General features: G+C 49.3%; 1 protein-coding gene across 8 annotated transcripts in view; it reads right to left on the bottom strand.

The window, feature by feature from the left end:
- Positions 1–25,606, bottom strand: part of LOC147115454 (TRAF2 and NCK-interacting protein kinase-like) — a 218,749-nt gene extending 193,143 nt beyond the window's left edge. For 3 of the 8 annotated variants that reach the window (XM_085989719.1, XM_085989721.1, XM_085989720.1), the window contains exon 1: positions 25,109–25,600. In XM_085989719.1, coding sequence (XP_085845845.1) covers positions 25,109–25,165 — 57 coding nt within the window. In that variant the 5' untranslated portion in view covers positions 25,166–25,600. Of the gene's footprint in view, positions 1–25,108 lie in introns of all 8 variants that reach the window. The other 5 variants (XM_085989725.1, XM_085989722.1, XM_085989723.1 and 2 more) reach the window with 3 other exon arrangements.
- Between the last annotated feature and the right edge of the window lie 292 nt (positions 25,607–25,898).

Here is a 25,898-nt window from a genome sequence, read left to right as displayed (position 1 = left end):
CCACGGCCACTATTTCGAAGAAGAGCGGGGGGGGGGGGGGGGGGGGAGTTCTCCCTGGGTATCCTGGGGCCAACATTTATCCCTCAATCAACACCACAAAAGAACCAGATGATCTGGTCATTATCACATTGCTGTTTGTGGGAGCTTGCTGTGCACAATTGGCGGCCTCGTTTCCTACATTACAACGGTGACTACGCTTCAAAAGTACTTCATTGGTTGTGAAGAGCTTTGGGACATCCTGAGGTTGTGAAAGGCGCTATAGAAATGCAAGAATTTCTTTATTTTTTTCCTCACTGCTTTGTGAAGCAGTTTGGGGCCGTAATGAAATGCAAGTCCTTCTAAAAGCCCCCCGTAACCTTGCAGAATGTGCACTTTGCTGACCTTCCCCTTACTCCACCTTTGGATGAAGGCTTGGCGTCTTTGTTTGCATAGAATCTAGAGCACAGGAACAGGCCCGTCGACCCAACTGGCCTGAGCTAGTTATGCTCCACATGAGCCTCCTGCCTGTCGCTCATGTATGCATCAAGCCTCCCTTTAAATACAACAACACTCTCTGCTTTGACCACTTCACATCCTCACCACTCTGTGTAAAGAAATTCCTCCGAAATTATTTTTTATTTGCCCAGTTAGTGACTATTGTATATTTAAGCCCCTTAGCGTTCAACAATTTCAGGTCACAACCACTAATTCTTCCCAGACAACAGACACTGGTAAAGATTCTGCTGTTGCCAGTTACACCTCCTCTAGACCCATCTTTTGTTTCTTTACTTGGTCCCAGAACCACCCCCCTTTGGCCTCACACCATCATCCCTTTTGTCATTTAATCTCTCCTGCCCTCCGCCCGATCGCCGACCTTCCCTTTCGTTCTTTCCTCCCCTCCCTCTTTTCCCTGCCCCCTGCACTTGCTTAAAAACCGGTTACATCTCGAAACTTTTTCCCAGTTCTGATGAAAGGTCATCCGACCTGAAACGTTAACTCGGTTTTTCTCTCTCCACTGTTTTACACCCTGCCCGATTTCACTCTCCATTAATATCGGGCAGGGCGTAAAATGGGCAGCCGAACTGAACCCCCCCCGCCATTTCCCGCCTAGTGAGTTAGGTTAAAATCTGAAAATTGAAACAGAGGGGGTTGAGGGGAAATTTAATTGAGGTGTATAAAATTATGAGCGGCCTACATAGAGTGGATAGGAAGGATTTATTTCCCTTAGTAGAGGGGTCAATAACGAGGGGGCATAGATTTAAAGTAATGGATAGAAGGATTAGAGGGGAGTTGAGGAGAAATGTTTTCACCCAGAGGGTGGTGGGGGTCTGGAACTCACTGCCTGAAAAAGGGTGGTAGAGGCAGAAACCCTCATCACATTTAAAATGTATTTGGATATGCCCTTGAAGTGGTTTAACCTACAGGGCTACGGACCAAGATGGAAAGTGGGATTAGGCTGGATGGCTCTTTTTCGGCCGGTGCAGACACGATGGGCCGAATGGCCTCCTTCTGTGCCGTAAATTTCTACGATTCCAAGATGCTGCCTGACCTGCTGAGTGTTTCCAGCATTTTCAGTTTTTATTGTGGATTAGTATAGATGCATTTAAGGGGAGGCTAGATAAGCACATGAGGGAGAAGGGAATAGAGGGTCATGCTGATAGAGTTAGAGTGGAGCATAAATGCCAGCATGGATGGGTTGGGGCAAATGGCCTGTTTCTGTGCTGTACATTCTATGCAAATGCTATATTATTTATGCCCCCTTGTTCTGGACTCACCCACAACAGTTTTTCCACATCCCACCCTATCGAACCCCTTCATAATTTTAAACACATCCATCAGGTCTACTCTTCAACAGAGAAATGAGCCCCAGCCTGCTCAATGTTTCCCGACAGTCGCATCCCCTTCAATTCTTGTAGATCCTATTTTTGCTCTCCCTAATTTTCAGCCAGCGGCCCCGGCACTTGCACTCAAAAAAAGGACGAGTAGTCCACGTCACTCCTCGATTGTCTCATTTGGAGTCCAGCCAAGACGCTGTCCACTGAATTCAAGTTACCTGGACCAAACAGGATTGAAGGGGGAGGGATGACATCAGTTGGATCCCGATGATCACACACTGTGCCTCCTGATGCAGGAACAAGCCATATGCTGCCATAGGATGCCAAGAAGACCTTCAATAGAAAAACTGGCTGACAATTTTAGTTTGCCGTGGTGGAAAGGATTTCGATGCAAATTGCCCAACAACTTGCATTTATATAATGACTTTAACATCGTAAAACGTCCCAAGGTGCTTCACAGGAGCGTTATCAAAAAAAAAAATCAATCTTTCCCGATGGGTATAACCACTCAGTTCTGGGATCATCCTAGTAAATATTTTTTCCACCTTCTCCAGTGTCTTTATATCCCTTTCATTTGTATTTATATACTGTACTGCCTTTCACCTTCTCAAGACATCCCAAATTGCTTCACAGCTAGAAATATACTCACGGTTGTAATAGAGGAAATGTGGCAGCCAATTTGCGCACAGCAAGCTCCCACAAACAGCAACGAGATAAATGAGCGGGTAATCTTGTTTTTTTTTATAAAAGTGTTGGTTGAGGAATAATATTGGCCAGGACACCGGGATAACTCCCCAGCTATTCTAATGGTGTCATGGGATCTTCTGCATTCACCGGAGAGAACAGATGTCACCAATGAAATCAGGAAGCAGTTTTTCACACAAAGGGTAGTGGAAATCTGAAACACTCTTCCCCCAAAAAGCTGTGGATGCTGGGGGTCAGTTGAAATTTTCAAGACTGACCGCGATAGATTTTTTGCTGGGTAAGGGTATCAAGGGATATGAAGCAAAGGCGGGTAAATGGAGTCAAGATACAGATCAACCAGGATCTCAATTGAAATGGCGGAACAGGCTCGAGGGGCTGCATGGCTGCCTCCTGTCTCTATGCGGTCACACTTAGTCAGTTGGTCTTCTCTCCCACCCGATTTCTTACTTTCGCTCAGTCGCCAAACTCTAATCCTCTTCCGCCTTCTTTCTTCCCATTAAAGAGGGATGTTAACAATAGATCAAAATTCCAGCAAGGGATTGGGAAAGGATAGAGTAGGACAGAAAGGACAAGGTATAGCTACATTTGTTAATGGAAACCTTATTGTTTAAGAAAGTGGTGGTTTTGCTGTACAAGTTACAGCCAAAGCTTTGCGTGTTCGGATGGATCATAGAGGCAGGAGGAGGCCATTCAGCCCCTCGAACCTATTCAATTAGATCATGGCTGATCTGTATCTCAACTCCATTTTCCAGATTTTGCACTTTTCCTTTGTGTGAAGAACTGCTTCCTGACATCACCCCTGAATGACCTAGCTCTAATTTTAAGGTTATCACAGAATCACAGAAACCCCACAGTGCAGATAGAGGCCATTTCGGCCCATCGAGCCTGCACCGACACATATCCCACCCGATCCCCGTAACCCCTACACCAACACATATCCCACCCTATCCCCGTAACCCCACGTATTTAATCCCCCTAACACTAAGGGTCAATTTATCATAGCCAATCAACCTAACCCGCACATCTTTGGACTGTGGGAGGAAACCGGAGCACCCGGAGGAAACCCACGCAAACACGGGGAGAATGTGCAAACTCCACACAGACAGTCACCCGATGCCCCCTTGTTCTTGACTCCCCCCCAGCCCCCTAACCTCTCAACTCTTCTAATCATCTTAAACACCTCAAATCAGATCACTCCTTAATCTTCAACACTTGAGGAATACAAGCCTCGTCCGCGTAATTTAACCCTTTTAGCACCGGAATCAACTATGGCGCTTTCAGTCACCTCCCAGCTCTCCCACCACGGATCACGGCCCATTCCTTGGATCCGTTTTATGTTCTCCTCCCCTCACCAGCCCGGCTAGCTCCTTGGGATGTGTTGCATATCAAAGGTGCTGTATGAGCTGCTGTTGTTCATTCAAACAGCGCTATAATGTTCCCGACAATGGGCTAATTGTCAGGAACAAGTTGGGGCTCCGCCATTACTCATGTGACTTTAGACAGGTTATTACAGGCATGCAAATTCCTTCAATGTTAGCGCATGTCTTTGCTACCAGTACTATAATTTAGGAGCAACAAGCAAACTGGTTCACAGTCACTCTCCTTTTACCCTTTCAATGGGACACTTGGAGTTATCAAGCCTACCAACCATCTAGGATTGTCCTGGAGTCTCCAGGAATTAAAGATTAATCACCAGGACACCACTGCAAAAAATCCTGGGAGACTTTTTTTGATCAATGGAAAGTGGCAAGTTGGATCCAAAATTGGCTCAGTGGCAGGAAGCAAAGGGTAACGGTCGACGGATGTTTTTGTCACTGGAAGGCTGTTTCCAGTGGGGTTCCACGGGGCTCAGTACTCGTTCCCTTGCTTTTTGTGGTACATATCAATCAATGATAGACTTCAATGTTGGGGGCATGATTAAGAAGTTTGCAGATGATACAAAAATTGGCCGCGTGGTTGATAGTGAGGAAGAAAGCTGTAGACTGCAGGAAGATATCTTTGGACTGGTCAGGTGGGCAGAAAAGTGGCAAATGGAATTCAATCCGGTGAAGTGAGAGATAATGCATTTGGGGAGGGCCAACAGGCAGGGGAATACACAATAAATAGTAGGATACTGAGAAGTGTAGAGGAACCTTGGAGTGCATGCTCACAGATCTCTGAAGGTACCAGGACAGGTAGATAAGGTGGTTAAGGCAGCGTATGGGATACTTGCCTTTATTAGCTGAGGCATAGAATATAAGAGCAGGGAGGTTATGCTCGAGGAACAGCACCTCATCTTCCAATTAGGCACTTTACAGCCTTCCGGACTCAATATCGAGTTCAACAATTTCAGATCATAAACTCGGCCCCTATTACATTTTTACTTATATTTTTTATCCACCCTTTTGTTTTGGCTTCCCCCTCCCTCCCCTCCCTTTCTTTTTTTCCTCTCTCCCACATGGCAGCTGTCTCCCATTCTGTCAGCGCATTTCACACCTAATCTAGAGCCGTCTTTTGTCTCCACTAGTCCTATCACCATCTCGTCTCATTTTGAATACCTCTTAATGTCTCTTCACTTCTCTTTTGTTCTCTCCCAGCCTGGCCTCTTAATCTATTTCATTTCCTGTGCTTCTTTAGTCTTGACAAAGGGTTCACCCGAAATGTTGACTCTATTTTCTCTCCACGGATGTTGCCTGGCCTGCTGAGTTTTTCCAGCATTTTCTGTTGTTATTTGAGGTTACGCTTGAACTGTATAAAACACTAGTTAGGCCACAGCTAGAGTACTGCATGCAGTTCTGGTCACCACATTACAGGAAGGATATGATTGTACTAGAGAGGGTGCAGAGGAGATTTACCAGGATGCTGCCAGGACTAGAGAATTTTAGCCAGGACTAGAGAATTTTAGCTATGAGGAAAGATTGGATAGACTGGGGTTGTTTTCTTAGGAACAGAGGAGGCTGAGGGGGGATTTAATTGAGGTGTATAAAATTATGAGGGGCCTAGATAGAGTGGATAGGAAGGACCTATTTCCCTTAGCAGAAAAGGTCAATAACCAGGGGGCAGAGATTTAAAGTAATTGGTAGAAAGTTTAGAGGGGTGTTGAGAATGTTCTCACCCAGAGGGTTGTGGGGGTCTGGTACTCACTGCCTGAAAGGGTGGTAGAGGCAGAAACCCTCAGCACATTTAAAAAGTCCTTGGATATGCACTTGAAGTGCCGTAACCTACAGGGCTACGGACCAAGAGCTGGCAAGTGGGATTAGGCTGGAGAGCTCTTTGTCGGCCGGCACGGACACGATGGGCCGAATGGTCTCCTTCTATGCTGTAAATTTCTATGATTCTATAAGCACTTTAGTTTATTAGTTGTGAAATGATTCGTTGTGAAATGATTGGAGATGGGCGGGGTGGTCGGAGGTGGGAGGTCATGTGATGAAAGCTCCAGGAATATGTCCAGAGTTGGCAACCCAAGGCGCTAGGCTCCAAAAGACTGGCCACAGCTCAACTAAACTCAGAACCAGAGACTTTCCACTCCCCAACCCCCTATCCTGCTGGCTCATGTGGTGTTGCAATCTTGATCCCAATTCTCTATTCACATCCGAGCTTAAACAGCAAGCGCCACCAGGCTATTTGACTGTAGGGAGGAATCACAGTTCTGATCCTGCCCTCACATGACACTATCCCGATGTTCAACTGGAGTTAGCAGTTCTGATGTATTCCTGGAGGTTTCATTCTCCCGCCTGCCACAGCCCCGACCCCACACTCCCGCCATTGGTTACCCGTTTAGTTGATTCTTCACCGTCAAATCACACTGCCTTTGTTCTTGCTTGACAATCAAGAACACTTGATTGACACGGTAGATGCCGAGAGGCTGTTTCCCCCCTGGCTGGAGAGTCTAGAACTAGGAGGCAGAGTCTCAGGATAAGGGGTCGTCCATTTAAGACCGAGATGAGGAGAAATTTCTTCACTCAGATGGTGGTGAATCTTTGGAATTCTCTGCCCCAAAGGGCTGTAGATGCTGAATCGTTGAGTATATTCAAGGCGGAGACAGATTTTTGGACTCTGGCGGAAATCAAGGGATATGGAAATCGGGTGGGAAAGTGGAGTTGAGGTAGAAGATCAGCCATGATCTTATTGAATGGCTGAGCAGGCTCGAGGGGACATATGCCCGACTCCTGCTCCTAATTCTTATGTTTTATGTTCATCTCCCATTACAGATATTTAAACAAAACTGTTCAAAGAAAATAAATAAAGCACACAAATTTTCAAAGCACCCATAATTTTTCTCCCTAGTTTGTTTGCAGCAGTGTCTAAAGAGATTAACCTCATACAATGAACAGTTCTGGCCTCCATATTACAAAAAGGACTGGAGAAGGTACAAAAAACATTTACAAGGATGATTCTGCCTTCTTGAGCATCCCCGATTATAAATCGCTCAACCATTGGTGGCCGTGCCTTCTGTTGCCTGGGCCCTAAGCTCTGAAATTCCCTCCCTAAACCTCTCCGCCTCACTATCTCTCTTTCCTCCTTTAAGACGCTCCTTAAAACCGACCTCTTTGACCAAGCTTTTGGTCACCGGTCCCAATTTATCCTTATGTGGATCGGCGTCAGATTTTTTGTCTTAAAACTCTTCTGTGAAGCGCCTTGGGAAGTTTTACGACGTTAAAAGCGCTATATAAATACAAGTTGTTGTTGATACCAGAATCGAAAGGTTATAACTATCAGGAAAGACGAAACAGGCTGGGGCTCTTTTCTCTGGAAGAGAGAAGACTGGGGGGGGGGGGGGCGGTGGGGGGACCCGATGGAGGTCTTTAAAATTATGAAGGGGTTCGATAGGGCAGACGTAGAGAAAGCGTTTCCATTTGTGGGGAGACCCTAGAACTTGGGGCCATAAATATAAGACAGTCACTAATAAACCCAATAGGAAATTCAGGAGCAACTTCTTTACCCAGAGTGGTGAGAATGTGGAACTCGCTACCACAGGGAGTGGTTGAGGTGAATAGCAGAGATGTATTTAAGGGGAAGCTAGATAAGTACATGAGGGAGAAAGGAATAGAAGGTTATGCCGATAAGGTGAGATGAAGAGGGGGTGGGAGGAGGCTCGTGTGGAGCATAAACACCGGCATGGACCAGATGGGCCAAATGGCCTGTTTCTGTGCTGTACGTTCTGTGTAATTCAGGGAGACTCCAGGGCAATCCTGGAGGGGTGGCAACTCTACCTCATGTGCACTTTCCAATGGTGTTGACCAGCACTGGGAACCCGGTCGAGATCTCTGTGCCCATGCCCAGTGATGCTGAGGAAAATATTTACCCCACTATCATCACACCGGCAGAGATCAGCTACCTCAGAGACCTGGACCAGTAACCCAGAGAACAGGAGTTCAAATCCCACCGCAGGCAGTTTAAAAATTTGAATTCAGTTAAAACAAATCTGGAAATAAAAACTGGTCTCAGTAAAAGCGACCATGAAGCTGTTGGATTGTTGGAAAAACCCAATTGGTTCACTGTTGTCCTGTAGGGAAGGAAACCGGTCATCCTTACCTGGTCTGGGCCTATAAGTGACTCCAGACCCACACTAATCTGCTTGACTCTTAACTGCCCTCTGAAATGGCTGAGCAACTCAATCACTCAATTGTATCAAAGACTGCTACAAGGCTCAAAATCCTGGAGCTCCCTCCCTAACAGCACTGTGGGAGTACCTTCACCACTCAGACTGCAGCGGGTCAAGGCGGCGGCTCACCACCACCTTCTCAAGGAGCAACTTCTTTTTTAAGTTGTTCACGGGATGCGAGCATCACTGGCAAGGCCAGCATTTATTGCCCATCCCTAGTTGCCCTTGAGAAGGTGGTGGTGAGCTGCCTTCTTGAACTGCTGCAGTCCGTGTGGTGAAGGTGCTCCCACAGTGCGGTTAGGAAGCGAGTTTCAGGATTTTGACCCAGCGACGATGAAGGAACAGCCGATATATTTCCAAGTCAGGACGGAGTGTAACTTGGAGGTGGTGGTGTTCCCATACGCCTGCTGCCCTTGTCCTTCTAGGTGGTAGAGGTCGCGGGTTTGGGAGGTGCTGCCGAAGAATCAGCTAGTTGATGGGGGATAAATGCCGGCCTTGCCAGCGATGCCCAGATGAATAAATCAATGACCAGATGATCTGTTTTTTAGTGATGTTGATTGAGGGATGATTATTGGCCCAGGACACCAGGGATAACTCCCCTGCTCTTCTTCGAAATAGTGGCCATGGAATCTTTTACGTCCACCTGAGAGCAGACAGGGCCTCGGTTTAACGTCTCATCTGAAAGACGGCACCTCCGACAGTGCGGCACTCCCTCAGCACTGCACTGGAGTGTCAGCCTAGCTTGATGTGCTCAAGTCCCTGGAGCGGGACTTGAACCCACAACCTTCTGACTCGGAGGCGAGGGTGCTACCAACTGAGTCACGGCTGACACTAAAAGGCGCTATATAAATGCAAGTCGCTATCGTTGCTGTTGAACTGCCCTTTACTAGCTCCGTGCTTTATGTACAAAGTTAAGTCACTGCAAGAGGCGAAGTGAACATTTGCCACCACATTTGAGTAGTTTGTACTTTATCAACTAATCAAAACAGAAGAGGGAGAAACGGGAGGACTAGAGGCTGATCAGAGAAGACACACTGAATCACAGGAACAACAATTCAGCGCTGCTCACTCATTCCATGAACGGGACGCTTTACAGAAACAACTTGATTCGTCACCTAACAAAACAAAGAGCCAGCGCACTGACAGTCTCGAGTGTGAATTAATAGATCGGGACTCAGTGAAGCAATACATTTTCCTGTGATAAAAGGAAACCACAGCTCACAAGGTAAATGAGTCAATGTCTGGTTTATATATTAAAAAAAGACTTGCATTTCTATAGCACCTTTCACAACCACCAGACATCTCAAAGTGCTTTATGGCCAACAAAGTACTTTTTGAAGTGCAATCACTGTTGTAATGTCGGAAACGCAGCAGCCAATTTGCACAAAGCAAACTCCCACAAACAGCAATGTGATAATGACCAGATAATCTGTTTTAGTGATGTTGGGTTGAGGGATAACTATTGGCCCAGGACACCAGGGATAACTCCCCTGTGCTTCTTCGAACTAGTGCCATGTGATCTTTTACGTCCACCTGAGGGGGCAGACGGGGCCTCGGCTTTAACATCTCATCCGAAAGACGGCACCTCCGAGAGTGCAGCACTCCCTCAGTACTGCACTGGAGTGTCAGCCTAAATTTATGTGCTCAATCTCTGGAGTGGGACTTGAACCCACAACCTTCTGACTCAGAGGCAAGAGTGTTGCCCACTGAGCCACAGCTGACACAACGTTTCTCAATAATGAGCACACAGTTAGTCTACAATACCGTAGGATCGTATATTTTATTACTGAATCCAGTAACGTCATCACCATCATTGCGGTTAGAGCACATCGCAAATGGCTCAGAATTCTTTTACCCGTTAGAAGACCTGGGCCAATATTTATCCCTCAATCAAAATCACTAAAACAGATTATCTGGTTATCAGATTGCTGTTTGTGGGAGCTTGCTGTGCGTAAATTGGCTGCTGCATTTCCTACATTACAACAGTGACTGCACTTCACAAAGTACTTTGTTGGCTGTGAAGCACTTTGGGACATCCCAAGGTCATGAAAGGAGCCATATAAAATGCAACTCTTTCTTTTCGACTATGCCTCTCTCTTCTCCTTGCCTTTCTTGAAATACAGCTCCATAGGGACTGATCCCCCCCCACGTGTAACATTCCCAAATGGCCATTCTCCACCTCTGACCATAGACAGAGAGTTGTCAGCTAGGCAATCCCACCATATTAGGGCATCACAGCCAATCCCCATCCAATCACTAAGAGTTCCTCAGGGCATTGTCCTAGGCCCAACCACCTCCATCATACGGTCAGAAGTAGGGATGGTCGATGATGATTGCACAGTGTTCAGCTCCGTTCACAACTCCTCAGTTAATGAAGCAGTCCATGCCCGCATGCAGCAAGATCTGGACAACATTCAGGCTTGGGCTGATAAGTGGCACGTTATTAAAAAAAGGTATGGTAGAGAAGCAATGGCTAGCATTTAAAGAATTAATAAATAATTTACAACAAATATACTTTCCTTTAAAGGCACAAAAACCCCACAGGAAAAGTGGCTAACAAGAGAAGTTAATGATAGTATTAGATTAAAGGAAGAGGCTTATAATGTTGCCAAAAAGAGTAGTAAGGCTGAGGGTTGGGAGGATTTTAGAATTCAGCAAAAGGAGGACCAAGAAATTGATAAAGAAAGGGACAATAGAATGGAGAATAAACTAGCGAGAGACAAAAAAAACTGTAAAAGCTTCTGTATGTAGGTAAAAAGGAAAAGATTTGTGAAAGTAAATGTGGGTCCCTTACAGGCTAAGACAGGAGAAATTATAATGGGGAATAAGGAAATGACAGAGAAATGAAACAAATACTTTGTGTCTGTCTTCAGGGGAGAAGACACAAAAAATCTCCCGGAAATAGTGGAGAACCAAGGGTCTAGCAAGAATGAGGAACTGAAAGAAATTAGTAAAAAAAAAAATAGTACTGGAGAAATTAAATGGGACTGAAAGCCGATCAATCCCCTGGACCTGATGGCCTACATCCTAGGGTTTGGAAAGAGGCGGCTGTGGAGATAGTGGATGTATTGAGTGTCAGTTTCCAAAATTCCATAGATTCTAGAACGGTTCCTGCTGATTGGAAGGTAGCAAATGTAACCCCACTATTTAAGAAAGGAGGGAGAGAGAAAACAGGGAACTACAGACCAGTTAGCCTGACATCAGTAGTAGGGAAAATGCTAGAATCTATTATTAAGGACGTGGTAACAGGGCACTTAGAAAATAATAATAGGATTGGGCAGAGTCAACACAGATTTATGAAAGGGAAATCATGTTTGACGAATCTGTTAAGAGTTGTTTGAGGTTGTAACTAGCAGAATAGATAAGGGGGAACCAGTGGATGTGGTGTATTTGGATTTTCAGAAGGCATTCGATAAGGTGCCACACAAATGGTTATTAAATAAAATTAGGGCTCATGGGATTGGGGGTAATATACTAGCATGGATTGAGGACTGGTTAATGGACAGAAAACAGACAGTAGGAATAAATGGGTCATTTTCAGGTTGGCAGGCTGTAACTAGTGGAGTACCGCAAGGATCAGTGCTTGGGCCTCAGCTATTCACAATCTATATCAATGATTTGGATGAGGGGAACAAATGTAATATATCCAAGTTTGCTGATGATACAAAGCTGGGTGGGAATGTAAGTTGTGAGGAGGATGCAAGGAGGCTTCAAGGGGATATAGACAGGCTAAGTGAGTGGACAAGAACATGGTAAATGGAATATAATGTAGAGAAATGTGAAGTTATCCACTTTGGTAGGAAAAATAGAAAAGCAGAGTATTTTTTAAATGGAGAGAGATTGGGAAATGTTGGTGTTCAGAGGGACCTGGGTGTCCTTGTACACGAACCACTGAAAGTTAACATGCAGGTACAGCAAGCAATTAGGAAAGCAAATGGTATGTTGGCCTTTATTACAAGAGGATTTGAGTATAAGAGTAAAGACGTCTTGCTGCAATTATACAGGGCCCTGGTGAGACCACACCTGGAGTATTGTGGACAGTTTTGGTCTCCTCACCCAAGGAAGGATATACTTGCCATAGAGGGAGTGCAACGAAGGTTCACCAGACTGGTTCCTGGGATGGGGGATTGTCCTATGAAGACAGATTGAGTAGACTCGGCCTATATTCTCTGGAGGTTAGAAGGATGAGGGGTGATCTCATTGAAACATACAAAATTCTTACAGGGCTTGACAGGGTAGATGCAGGGAGGATGTTTCCCTGGCTGGGAAATCTAGAACCAGGGGTCACAGTCTCAGAATAAGGGGTCGACTGAGATGAGGAGGAATTTCTTCACTCAGAGGGTGGTGAATCTTTGGAATGTTCTACCCCAGAGGGCTGTGGAGGCTCAGTCGTTGAGTATATTCAAGACAGAGATCGATAGATTTTTGGATATTAAGGGAATCAAGGGATATGGGGATCGTGCAGGAAAGTGGAGTTGAGCTAGAAGATCAGCCATGATCTTATTGAATGGCAGAGCAGGCTCGAGGGGCCAAATGGCCATATGTTCTTATGTACTCTAAGTAACATTCACGCCACACAGTGCCAGGCAATGACCATATCCAACAAGACAATCTAGCCACTGCCTCTTGACGTTCAACGGGATTACCATCGCCGAATCCTCCACCATCGACATTCTGGGGTCATCACCATTACCCAGAAACTTATTAACTGGACCAGACACACAAATACTGTGGCTACAAGAGCAGGTCATAAGAACATAAGTAGTAGGAGCAGGAGTAGGCCATACGGCCCCTCGGGCCTGCTCCGCCATTCAATAGGATCATGGCTGATTTGACCCGAGACTCACGTCCACTTCCCTGCCCGCTCCTCGTAACCCCGAATTCCCTTATCAGCTAGGAAACTGTCTATCTCCGTTATAAATTTATTTAATGTCGCAGCTTCCACAGCTCTCCGAGGTAGCAAATTCCATAGATTTACCACCCTCTGAGTGAAGAAGTTTCTATTCATCTCAGTTTTGAAAGGGCAGCCCCTTATTCTAAGATTATGCCCCCTAGTTCTAGTCTCACCCATCAGTGGAGACATCCTCTCCGCATCCACCCGATCAAGCCCTCTCATAATCTTATATGTTTCGAATAAGAGGCTGGGTATTCTGCAGTGGGTGACTCATCTCCTGACTCCCCAAAGCCTTTCCACCATCTACAAGGCACAAGTCAGGCGTGTGATGGAATACTCTCCACTTGCCTGGATGAGTGCAGCTCATGAACGACGCTTCACCTCAAGGACTGCGGCGGTTCAAGGCGGCGGCTCACCACCGCTTTCCCAAGGGCAATTCGGGATGGGTGATAAATGCTGGCCTTGCCAGCAATGCCCACATTCAGACCTTGCTGCACGCAAATTGACTGCCGTGTTTGCCACGCATCACAACAGTGACTACACGTCACAAGTGTTTCATTGGTTGTAAAGCATTTGGGACATCCCACGGTTGTGCAAGTTCTTTCTTTCTTTCGATATTAACACACGTGCACGCTGGATTGTGATCAGGTGCGAGAACGCTGGACATTTTCTCTTCCACCCACCAGCCCAATACTGCGGGGGATACCCAAGCCTATGGACCGAGCCTGCAGCCTCCAAGTTAGAAGGTCCTGGGTACGACCCTCATTCCAGACAGTCTCGGCAAGTGGAGACCGCAGCTCCGGCTGGGAATTCTGTGTTGACATCCAGCGGGATACTCGCGTCTGTCCGGTGGGTGTGGAAATGGGTACTGCGCCCCCTCCCCCCCGCCCTCATCATACGGGTTGTGGGAGCCCATAAACCCCTTATACCACCGAATATGACTGACCCACCCCCTCCCCAAATTGGCTGGGAGAAAGAGGGTCACAGCCACGGAAGGAGTGTCCACGCCCATCAAACAGCCCCCGAATCCTCCCACTGTTCTCCAAGGGTAGAGTGCAAAGATACAAAAACAACCTTGGCCAACTGCAGCACTCCGACGAGACCAGTTAACCAATGTGGCCAGATCTGCCGGTCTCGGGATCACGTTGGGCTGTGGGATTTCATTTTATTTTCGAAAAAAAAAGTTAGATAGACAACTTGGCTCTTTCCCCCCCCCCCCCCCCCCCCTTTTCCAAAGAATGTTCTCGGCACAGAGTGTCTTTCTCATTTGTAAGGAAGGACAGGTAAAGACTTGCACCAGGTTGTTCTGCTGCTGGCCCGTAATGCAAGGAGAACAGATTTAGATTCCCACTCCGCCCACGCGCTCAACCGAGAGTCCAGCAACTCCTCCATGGGAGGACTTTGGCCGCGTAACTGATATTTTCACATTCCAAGGCACAGTGCCAGTCTCCGATATCAAATTCCCACTCTGTGCCACCACTGGCATCCTCCGGACACCTTAAACATGCTGGCAAGCCAGGGGTATTTTAGGGGTGGGGTGTGATTCTACAATCGGAGTCAGTTACACACACACACAGGCCATTCGGCCCAACCAGATGGTGCTGGCATTTACCCTCCACACGAGCAAATAGTTCCAATCACATTTACCCACCCTGTTCCCACACCCCTGCAACACCTTTTCCTTATCCACCTGTCCAATCTAATCCTGACTGTCTGAACCACCAGACTTAACACACTGATCCTGGTAAATGACAAAACACACAAAAATGTTTGTATCAATACAGTGCCTTTAATGACATAAAACGCCCCAAAGGCGCTTCACAGGAGCGATTATCAAACAAAGATTTGACACCGAGCCACATAAGGAGATATTAGGATAGGTGACCAAAAGCTTAGTCAAAGAGATAGGTTTTGAGGAGGAGGGGGGAGAGAGGCGGAGAGGTTTAGGAGGGGGGGGGGGGAGAGAGGCGGAGAGGTTTAGGAGGGGGGAAGAGAGGCGGAGAGGTTTAGGGGAGATGCACTTTCTCACAGCTTGTAGAAAATATCAGGGCATAAGGGAGAATTTCTACCCAAAATTCACAAAAATATGCCCGGAATTCAGAAATTTGAATGACGACCAAAAACTCCCATACCTATTAGGGGAAGAGAGAAATTGTGTAACCTTAGCGGCACACTATGTTACAGCTTGCCATAAACAGAGGGACAACCACTAAATAAGAAAAGAGTATATACAAATTATATGAGTGTATATTTATACACTCAGGGATATATCTGTTTATACACTGTATGGATAGATCTGTATTTTTGTGTACAACCATGAATGTTTTTCGATGCTTTGGCAACATAAGATGTACCTTGTCATGCCAATAAAGCGATTTGAATTGAATTGAATTGAATTCCAGAGCTCAGGGCCCAGGCAGCTGAAAGCACGGCCGCCAATGGTGGAGCGATTAAAATCGGGGATGCGCAAGAAGCCAGAATTGGAGCAGCGCTGAGATCTCGGAGGGTTGTCAGGCTGGAGAAGGCTAGAGAGGTATGGAGGGGGCGAGGCCACGGAGGGATTCAAACACAAGGATGAGATTTTTTTTAAATTTTTTTTTTTTACATCGAATGACAGGCAGCAAGTCGACTAAAACCCACCACAATTTTCTGCTTTCAGTTTGCCAAGCTGGCAATGAACGGAAGCAGTGCTGTGCAAGTTATCGTGTGCCTCAGCTTTCTCGTGGATTGGCATTCTGGTTCTTTGCAAAAAGACTTGCCACAAGAACCTCTCACACAAACTAGGAGGGGACCGAACAGAAATCTATACAATCCCACCACACTTCTCCCCCTCCCCCACAAACATGCGCATTGACGCAACAGTCTGTTGTAAAATGCTACACAGAGTGGAGTTGTGCAGAGCTGCTCGCAAATCAAGAGACAATTAGCAGAATGGCTCCTTCACAGAGCGACAGTCGCTCAACAAAGACCTACATTAAACTCAGACATGACCCCACAGGAGATTTTAATGTAAAATCGGCCACACAAAACAAAAGCAATCTCATAATTGCTGAATTTTACAACTGGTACCTCTGTGATCGGCAACTCTCCCCCCCCCCCCCAACCTCTCATCCACCCCACCATATCCCTCTCTCCCCCCCCCACCATATCCCTCTCTCCCCCCCCCACCATATCCCTCTCTCCCCCCCCCACCATATCCCTCTCCCCCCCCACCACCATATCCCTCTCTCCCCCCCCCCCACCATATCCCTCTCTCCCCCCCCACCACCGTATCCCTCCCCCCCCCACCACCATATCCCTCTCCCCCCCCACCACCATATCCCTCTCTCCCCCCCCCACATCCCTCTCTCCCCCCCCCACCATATCCCTCTCTCCCCCCCCCCACCATATCCCTCTCTCCCCCCCCCCACCATATCCCTCTCTCCCCCCCCCACCACCGTATCCCTCCCCCCCCCACCACCATATCCCTCTCCCCCCCCCACCACCATATCCCTCTCTCCCCCCCCCCACCACCGTATCCCTCCCCCCCCCACCACCATAGCCCTCTCTCCCCCACCACCACCGTAACCCTCCCCCCCCCACCACCGTATCCCTTTCCCCCCTACCACCGTATCCCTCTCCACCCCCCCCACCGTATCCCTCTCCCCCCCCCGTATCCCTCTCCCCCCCCACCGTATCCCTCCTCCTCCCCACCAATACAATACAATACAAATCGCTTTATTGGCATGATAAGGTACATCTTATGTTGCCAAAGCATCAAAATACATTTATGGTTGAACACATAAACGCGGTTCCATTCATAGTGTATAAACAGGTATATCCCTGAGGTATAAACAGGTATATCCCTGAGTTTATAAATATATTTTCGCCTTGTTTATATATACTCTTGTCTTAGTTTACTGGTTGTCCCTCTGTTCATGGCAAGCTGTAACATAGTGTGCCGCCAGTGTTACACAGCTTCTCTCCTCCCCCAGTAGGAATGGGAGTTTTTGGTTGTCAGTCAGATTTCTGAATTCAGGGCATATTTGTGAGAATTTTTGATAGAAATTCTCTCTGATGCCCTGATATTTTCCACAGGCTGTGAGGAAGTGCATCTCTGTCTCAACTACTCCCTGACTGCAGTGAGAGCATATCCTGTCTTCTCTTGGCAGCCTGGTCTGCCTGTGTCTGCCTTTTTCGATCGCTAGGCTATGTTCGCTAAGTCTGTACCTTGTCAAGGTTCTTCTCAGTTTGTTATCCTTTACCATGGTCAGGTAATCAGCTATGTTGTATTGTCTGTTTAGGGCCAAGTAGCAATTGAGTTTGCTTTGGGTTTTTGTTGTTTCTGCCCAATATGACAGATATTTTTCCTTTTGCTTAGCGACGATTGTGTTGGGTCGAATTCTTTGTGTTACCCTGTCACTGTCCTGGGACTGGTTATTGTTAGTATTGTTATTAGTTACTTTATTGAGTCCCAGGACTAGTTGACTGAGGGTATTCTTCTTTATGGTCAGCTCTTGGCATTTCAGGGCGTCGTAGTGATAGCATTGGGGATTGCTCATTTGTAGGTGATTCCAAAATTTGGTGGCTCTTTTTTGGATAGTGATTATTAATGGGTATTGGCCTAGTTCCGCCCTGCATGCGTTGTTTACTGTTTTCCTTTGAGTCCGGAGGATACTTTTACAGAATTCCGCATGTAGGATCTCAATTGGGTGTTTGTCCCATTTTGCAAAATCTTGTTGTGTTAGTGGTCCCCAGACCTCACTGCCATAGAGTGCAATTGGTTCAATTACTGATTTGAAAATTTTGAGCCAAATGCTAATTGGGATTTCTATTTGGATTGATTTTTTGATGGCATAGAAAGCCCTTCTTGCTTTCTCTTTCAGTTCATTCACAGCCAGTTTGAAGTTTCCCGTAGAACTGATTTTTAAGCCCAAGTATGTGTAGTGAGTGGTTTGTTCAATTTTGGTTGTTCCTACTGTGAAATTTATTGTGGGTCCATGTTGTTTGGATCTTTGCTGGAACACAAGGACTTTGGTTTTTTGGGGATTTATTGTCAGGGCCCAAGTCTGGCAGTACGACTCCAGCAGGTCCAGGTTCTGCTGTAGACCCTCCTTAGTTGGTGACAGCAGAACCAGGTCGTCGGCATAGAGGAGGAATTTAACCTTGGATTCATATAGGGTGAGGCCGGGTGCTGTAGATTGTTCAAGTAGTTTTGCCAATCCATTAATGTAAATATTAAAGAGTGTCGGTGAGATTGGCGAGCCCTGCGTCACCCCCCGCCCCTGTGGGAAGTATTTTGTTTGTTTGTCTCCAATTTTAACTGCACATTTATTGTTTGTATACATTGATTTAATTACATCATATGTTTTACCTCCTACCCCGCTTTCGATAAGTTTCAGGAATAAACCGTCATGCCAGATGGAGTCGAAAGCCTTCTGGAAATCTACAAAGCATGCGTAGATTTTGCTTTTGTTATGGTGAACGTGTTTGTCAATTAGGGTCTGTAGGGTGAAGATATGATCGGATGTTCTATAGTTTGGCAGGAATCCAATTTGGCTTTTACTCAAGACATTGTGCTCTTCAAGGAAGTTTATAAGTCTTTTGTTTATGATGCTACAGAATACCTTCCCCAGGTTACTGTTTACACAGATGCCTCGATAGTTGTTTGGGTCGATTTTGTCCCCACTTTTGTATATGGGTGTTATGAGTCCTTTGTTCCAGATGTCAGGGAAATAACCGACACTCAGAACCAAGTTGAAGAGTTTTAGGATAGCCAGTTTCAGTTTGTCGTCTGCGTGTTTAATCATCTCGTTTAGTATGCCGTCTGTCCCGCAAGCTTTTCCTGGTCGCAGGTCCTTGAGTTTTTCAAGAAGTTCTTTTTCTGTTATTATGGCGTCTAGCGGGTTTTGGTTATCTTTTATGGCCATTTCAAGCTTTTCCAGTTTTTTGCGTATTTGGTGTTGCTCTGGTCTTAGTGTGTTTTTCTGGTATAAATTTTCAAAGTGGTTTACCCATGTGTCCCCATTTTGAATGGACAAATCGTCGTGTTGTTTTTTGTGTAGTGTTTTCAAGTTGTCCCAGAAACAATTCGACTCAATGGATTCCTCCATGGAGCTGAGTGTATTCTTAATAAATTGCTCTTTTTTGGTCCTGAGTGTGTTTCTGTATTGTGTTAGCGTCTGACAATAAGTAAGGCGTAATTCCTCGTTTTCTGGATGTCTGTGTTTTTGGTTTGATAGTTTTCTAAGTTTTTTCCTCATGTTATGGCAATCATGGTCAAACCATTTTTCATAGTTTTTTGTTTTGGGTTTGTTCTTGCGAGCTTTCAAGTTTGCATTTGTTGCCAAATTATCAAAAATATTGTTTAGTTTACTAACTGCCCGGTTTACGCCTTCTTTATTGTGAGTGTATATGTTATCCAGAAAGGTGTCTAAGAGAGCTTGAGTTGATGCATTGCTAATTGTTTTCTGGTATTTTTCCGTGTCGTTTTTGGCCCATCTGTACGATTTTTTGGTGTTGTACAGTTTACTGGGTTGTGTTTCTATGTTGTTTGTTTCTGTCTTTTTGAGAAACATAGTAATTTGGCTGTGATCTGACAGTGTTGTTTGTGGTTTGACTGTGAATGCTCTGAAAGAGGATGGGTCCAAGTCTGAAATCATATAGTCTACTGTGCTGCAGCCAAGAGGTGAGCAGTAGGTCGATCTTCCTAGGAGGTCTCCTATGAACCTACCATTGACAATGTACAGACCCAGGTTTCGACAGAGCTGTAGTAGCTGTTTACCGTTGGTATTTGACTGCTTGTCGCAGTTATGCCTGTATGGAAGGGAAGGGATGTCAAAGTGGTTATTCCCGAATACGTAATTGTTTCCCTGATTATTGGTGAAGTCTGGTTCTTCGCCCGTTCTTGAATTGAGGTCCCCACAGATCAACACGTTCCCCTGGGCCTGGTATTGGATAATTTCCCCCTCCATGTTGGAGAAGGTGTCCTCTTTGTAGTACGGGGAATCGATTGGAGGGATATAAAGTGCGCAAATGTAAACATCTTGGGTGTTTGAGATAATCTCCCTCTCAAGTTTGAGCCACATATGGTTTTCGCCCTTTTTTATAAATTTGATGTAATTCTTAAGTTCTGTTTTAAACCAGATCAGTATGCCTCCGGAGTCTCTGCCTTGGGTTACACTTGGTAATTTATTGGAGGGGACCACTAGCTCAGTGTACCCTTGGGGACAGCCGGTGTGTCCTTTTCCTTTATACCAAGTTTCCTGTAAAATGATAATATCTAGATCTTTAGTTTCCTCTATGAACTCTGGGGTCCTACTCTTCACTTCTCGCACTGAAGAGCGTAGACCTTGGATATTGCAGGTCGAAATATATAAGGATTTCATGTTAAGTTTTATCTTTTTCTATGATAGGTTAAAGAGTGGTACCACCACATCCCTCTCCCCCCCACCACAGTATCCCTCTCCCCCCCCACCACCGTATCCCTCTCCACCCCCCCCACCACCGTATCCACCCCCCCACCACCGTATCCCTCTTCCCCCCCACCGTATCCCTCTCCCCCCCCAACCGTATCCCTCTCCCCCCCCCCCAACCGTATCCCTCTCCCCCCCCCCCACCGTATCCCTCTCCCCCCCCCCCCACCGTATCCCCCCCACCACCGTATCCCTCTCCCCCCCCACCGTATCCCCCCCACCACTGTATCCCTCTCCCCCCCCACCGTATCCCTCTCCCCCCCCCACCGTATCCCTCTCCCCCCCCCCACCGTATCCCTCTCCCCCCCCCCCACCGTATCCCTCTCCCCCCCCAACCGTATCCCTCTCCCCCCCCCACCGTATCCCCCCCACCACCGTATCCCTCTCCCCCCCCCCACCACCGTATCCCTCTCCCCCCCCACCGTATCCCTCTCCCCCCCCCACCGTATCCCTCTCCCCCCCCACCACCGTATCCCTCTCCCCCCCACCACCGTATCCCTCTCCCCCCCCACCACCGTATCCCTCTCCCCCCCCCCACCACCGTATCCCTCTCCCCCCCCCCACCACCGTATCCCTCTCCCCCCCCGTATCCCTCTCCCCCCCCGTATCCCTCTCCCCCCCCCCGTATCCCTCTCCCCCCCCCGTATCCCTCTCCCCCCCCCGTATCCCTCTCCCCCCCCCGTATCCCTCTCCCCCCCCCGTATCCCTCTCCCCCCCCACCGTATCCCTCTCCCCCCCCCCGTATCCCCCCCACCACCGTATCCCTCTCTCCCCCCCAACCGTATCCCTCTCCCCCCCCCACCCCACCACCATATCCCTCTCCCCCCCCGTATCCCTCTCCCCCCACCACCGTATCCCTCTCCCCCCCCCACCGTATCCCTCTCCCCCCCCCACCGTATCCCTCTCCCCCCCCCCGTATCCCCCTCCCGTATCCCCCTCCCCCCCCGTATCCCCCCCACCACCGTATCCCTCTCCCCCCACCACCGTATCCCTCTCCCCCCCCGTATCCCCCCACCACCGTATCCCTCTCCCCCCCCCCCCCAACCGTATCCCTCTCCCCCCCCCACCACCATATCCCTCTCCCCCCCCGTATCCCTCTCCCCCCCCGTATCCCTCTCCCCCCCACCACCGTATCCCTCTCCCCCCCCCACCGTATCCCTCTCCCCCCCCCCCACCGTATCCCTCTCCCCCCCCCGTATCCCCCTCCCCCCCCGTATCCCCCCCACCACCGTATCCCTCTCCCCCCACCACCGTATCCCTCTCCCCCCCCACACCGTATCCCTCTCCCCCCCCACACCGTATCCCTCTCCCCCCCCACACCGTATCCCTCTCCCCCCCCACACCGTATCCCTCTCCCCCCCCACACCGCATCCCTCTCCCCCCCGCCCACCGTATCCCTCTCCCCCCCCCCCACCGTATCCCTCTCCCCCCCGTATCCCTCTCCTCTCCCCCCCACCGTATCCCTCTCCCCCCCACCACCGTATCCCTCTCCCCCCCCACCACCGTATCCCTCTCCCCCCCCACCACCGTATCCCTCTCCCCCCCCACCACCGTATCCCTCTCCCCCCCCACCACCGTATCCCTCTCCCCCCCCACCACCGTATCCCTCTCCCCCCCCCACCACCGTATCCCTCTCTCCCCCCACCACCGTATCCCTCTCTCTCCCCCGTATCCCCCTCCGTATCCCCCCCACCACCGTATCCCTCTCCCCCCACCACCGTATCCCTCTCCCCCCCCACACCGTATCCCTCTCCCCCCCCACACCGTATCCCTCTCCCCCCCCACACCGTATCCCTCTCCCCCCCCCACACCGTATCCCTCTCCCCCCCCGCCCACCGTATCCCTCTCCCCCCCCCCCACCGTATCCCTCTCCCCCCCCCCACCGTATCCCTCTCCCCCCCGTATCCCTCTCCTCTCCCCCCCACCGTATCCCTCTCCCCCCCACCACCGTATCCCTCTCCCCCCCCACCACCGTATCCCTCTCCCCCCCCACCACCGTATCCCTCTCCCCCCCCACCACCGTATCCCTCTCCCCCCCCCACCACCGTATCCCTCTCCCCCCCCCACCACCGTATCCCTCTCTCCCCCCACCACCGTATCCCTCTCTCTCTCCCCCCCCACATCCCTCTCTTCCCCCCCATATCCCTCTCTCTCTCCCCCCCCATATCCCTCTTCCCCCCCATATCCCTCTTCCCCCCCCCATATCCCTCTTCCCCCCCCCATATCCCTCTTCCCCCCCCCCACATCCCTCTTCCCCCCCCCCCACATCCCTCTCTCCCCCCCACATCCCTCTCTCTCCCCCCCACATCCCTCTCTCTCCCCCCCACATCCCTCTCCCCCCCCATATCCCTCTCCCCCCTCCATATCCCTCTCCCCCCTCCATATACCTCTCCCCCCTCCATATCCCTCTCTCTCCCCCCCCATATCCCTCTCTCTCCCCCCCCCCATATCCCTCTCTCTCCCCCCCCCCATATCCCTCTCTCTCCCCCCCCCATATCCCTCTCTCTCCCCCCCCCATATCCCTCTCTCTCCCCCCCCCATATCCCTCTCTCTCCCCCCCCCATATCCCTCTCTCTCCCCCCCCCATATCCCTCTCTCTCCCCCCCCCATATCCCTCTCCCCCCCATATCCCTCTCCCCCCCATATCCCTCTCCCCCCCATATCCCTCTCCCCCCCATATCCCTCTCTCTCCCCCCCCCCATATCCCTCTCTCTCCCCCCCCCCCATATCCCTCTCTCTCCCCCCCCCCATATCCCTCTCTCTCCCCCCCCCCATATCCCTCTCTCTCCCTCCCCCCCATATCCCTCTCTCTCCCCCCCCCCATATCCCTCTCTCTCCCCCCCCCCATATCCCTCTCTCTCCCCCCCCCCCATATCCCTCTCTCTCCCCCCCCCCATATCCCTCTCTCTCCCCCCCCCCCCATATCCCTCTCTCTCCCCCCCCCCCATATCCCTCTCTCTCCCCCCCCCCCCCATATCCCTCTCTCTCCCCCCCCCCATATCCCTCTCTCTCCCCCCCCCCATATCCCTCTCTCTCCCCCCCCCCCCCCATATCCCTCTCTCTCCCCCCCCCCCATATCCCTCTCTCTCCCCCCCCCCATATCCCTCTCTCTCCCCCCCCCCCATATCCCTCTCTCTCCCCCCCCCCCATATCCCTCTCTCTCCCCCCCCCCCATATCCCTCTCTCTCCCCCCCCCCCCATATCCCTCTCTCTCCCCCCCCCCCATATCCCTCTCTCTCCCCCCCCCCCCATATCCCTCTCTCTCCCCCCCCCCCATATCCCTCTCTCTCCCCCCCCCCCATATCCCTCTCTCTCCCCCCCCCCCCCATATCCCTCTCTCTCCCCCCCCCCCCATATCCCTCTCTCTCCCCCCCCCCCCCCATATCCCTCTCTCTCCCCCCCCCCATATCCCTCTCTCTCCCCCCCCATATCCCTCTCTCCCCCCCCCCATATCCCTCTCTCTCTCCCCCCCCCCCATATCCCTCTCTCTCCCCCCCCCCCCCATATCTCTCTCTCCCCCCCCCCCCCCCAACATCCCTCTCTCCCCCCGCCCCCCCTCCACCATATCCCTCTCTCCCCCCGCCCCCCCTCCATTCAGGTACCCAATACACAATAATCAACATGGTTTAACAAGGAAGCCACAGCAGGTTATTTCGAGACACAGTCACTAGCCATTCCTGCAGGGCTCCAATACGGAAACGGCCCAAGTTTTGGCAATTATTTTGGGTTAACTGAAATAGTGATTTTTAACCTGAATGATTCATTGCCCTGAAAGCATTGCATTAACGAGCACCTATTGCTAATGACAGTTAAAGTCTGTGGGCACAGGACGTAACAAGGGGTCCTGGGCTTCTGAACCACAGAGGGATGGACCCCTCATCCAAAGGCTTTTCCATCGGGTCCTCCTGAACAATTCACCTCTAAAAATTTAAAAAGTAGTCTGTTAGGGCCCAATTAGATAGCGAGATATTCCTGGCACAGTTTCTCATCCCTCCCCCTTCTATCCAGTTGGATTATTCTCTGTCCTGGCGGAGGCTGCACTGCCCCATCTCGCCCTGGTCTCTAACCAACCAGCTCAATTTCAGGGGATTCTTTACAAAGCAGCAAATCAATTTTTTTCCAAGAGGACAATTAATAAATCAGCCCCCTTAATAGAGACCCTGTAAAAAGGATTTAAAACGTTGTACATATTTACTGGGAGGGGGACTAACACACACACACACACACAGAGGAAAGGCGTTTAAGGACAGAATATACCTTCAATGTAAAACAATTCACATTACATTGTGGGGATGAGAGGAGAGGGCGGGAGGAAATCAGTGAATGAAATCAAAAAGCGACTAAAATTGAACCGAGTCCATTTCCATCCCAACATTGTGAAATTGGTTTTGTAGCGAGCTTGTCAAAATGGGTTTAACACACACAAACATGCAACTCGTTTTCAGAGAAATACATATTATTGTCCCCTCGCCATCCTAATTTATATTTTGCAAATACGATACAAAATATTTCATTCCACCTCGCCGACACATATATGTGTTACATTGGGGCAGTGCAACGGCGGGGGGGGGAACAATGTATCTCCGGGAATAAGGGAACAGATATATCTGGAGTTGCACCAGGACAGGTCTGGTCTGGTCTGGTGTGGGCTACTCACCCTCAGAGCCGAGAGGTCGATTTCATCCAGGCTTCGGGCTGGAGACTCGCTCGCCATGTTAATTTCACCAGGAAAGAAAATTGACACAACCCGCAGCTCGCTCGTCCGTCCTCTCTCTCTCTCTGGTCTAAGTCTCTCCACTCCTGGGCTCGAAGCGATTTAAAACATATCCTTCCGCTGAATAACAAACAATGAATTCGACAAGCCCCCTTTTTTTTTTAAATTAAAAAGGAGGGGGGTGGGGGGAATTATTCGAATTTGCTCTCATTTCTGCTTACACCAGAGGGGAGGGAAGGGATGAAAATTGCTACAGTCTTATTCTGTGCTGTGTCTTTTTCAGAACAATTGCTAGCTGCATGGCGCCCACACATTATATTGCACACACACACCAGGCTCTGCAGAACCTGTCAATCACAGCATCCGGGGAGGAGACACAGATCAACACGCGTGGAGAAGGATCCCAACCAGGAGGACTTAAGTGCCCGTCGCCAACGAGAAAGGCGCTTCGTCTTAAAGCCGCTGCGACCAGTTTTGGACAGCGAATTATCACCCCGGGTTGGACTAAACGCTAATACACAACAACAACACAAAGCCTCTCGGCAGCTTCCTCCCTTGCCGGCACTTCCTGCAAGTGTCACGTTCCAGCAGCACTTTAATCGACCCTTGCGAAAGGTTCACACACTGGACCTCTTAAAAGGGTTCGATTATGAGGACAGTTGGCACAGACTGGGCTTGTATTCCCGTCGGTATCCAAGATTAAGGGCTGAACTATATGAGGAGAGATTGGGTC

This window comes from Somniosus microcephalus, chromosome 6 (genome assembly GCF_052327205.1).
Source record: "Somniosus microcephalus isolate GS21.2 chromosome 6, FLI_Smic_1.0, whole genome shotgun sequence".
NCBI classification, from domain to species: domain Eukaryota; kingdom Metazoa; phylum Chordata; class Chondrichthyes; order Squaliformes; family Somniosidae; genus Somniosus; species Somniosus microcephalus.
This window is presented reverse-complemented; position numbering and strand designations above follow the sequence as displayed.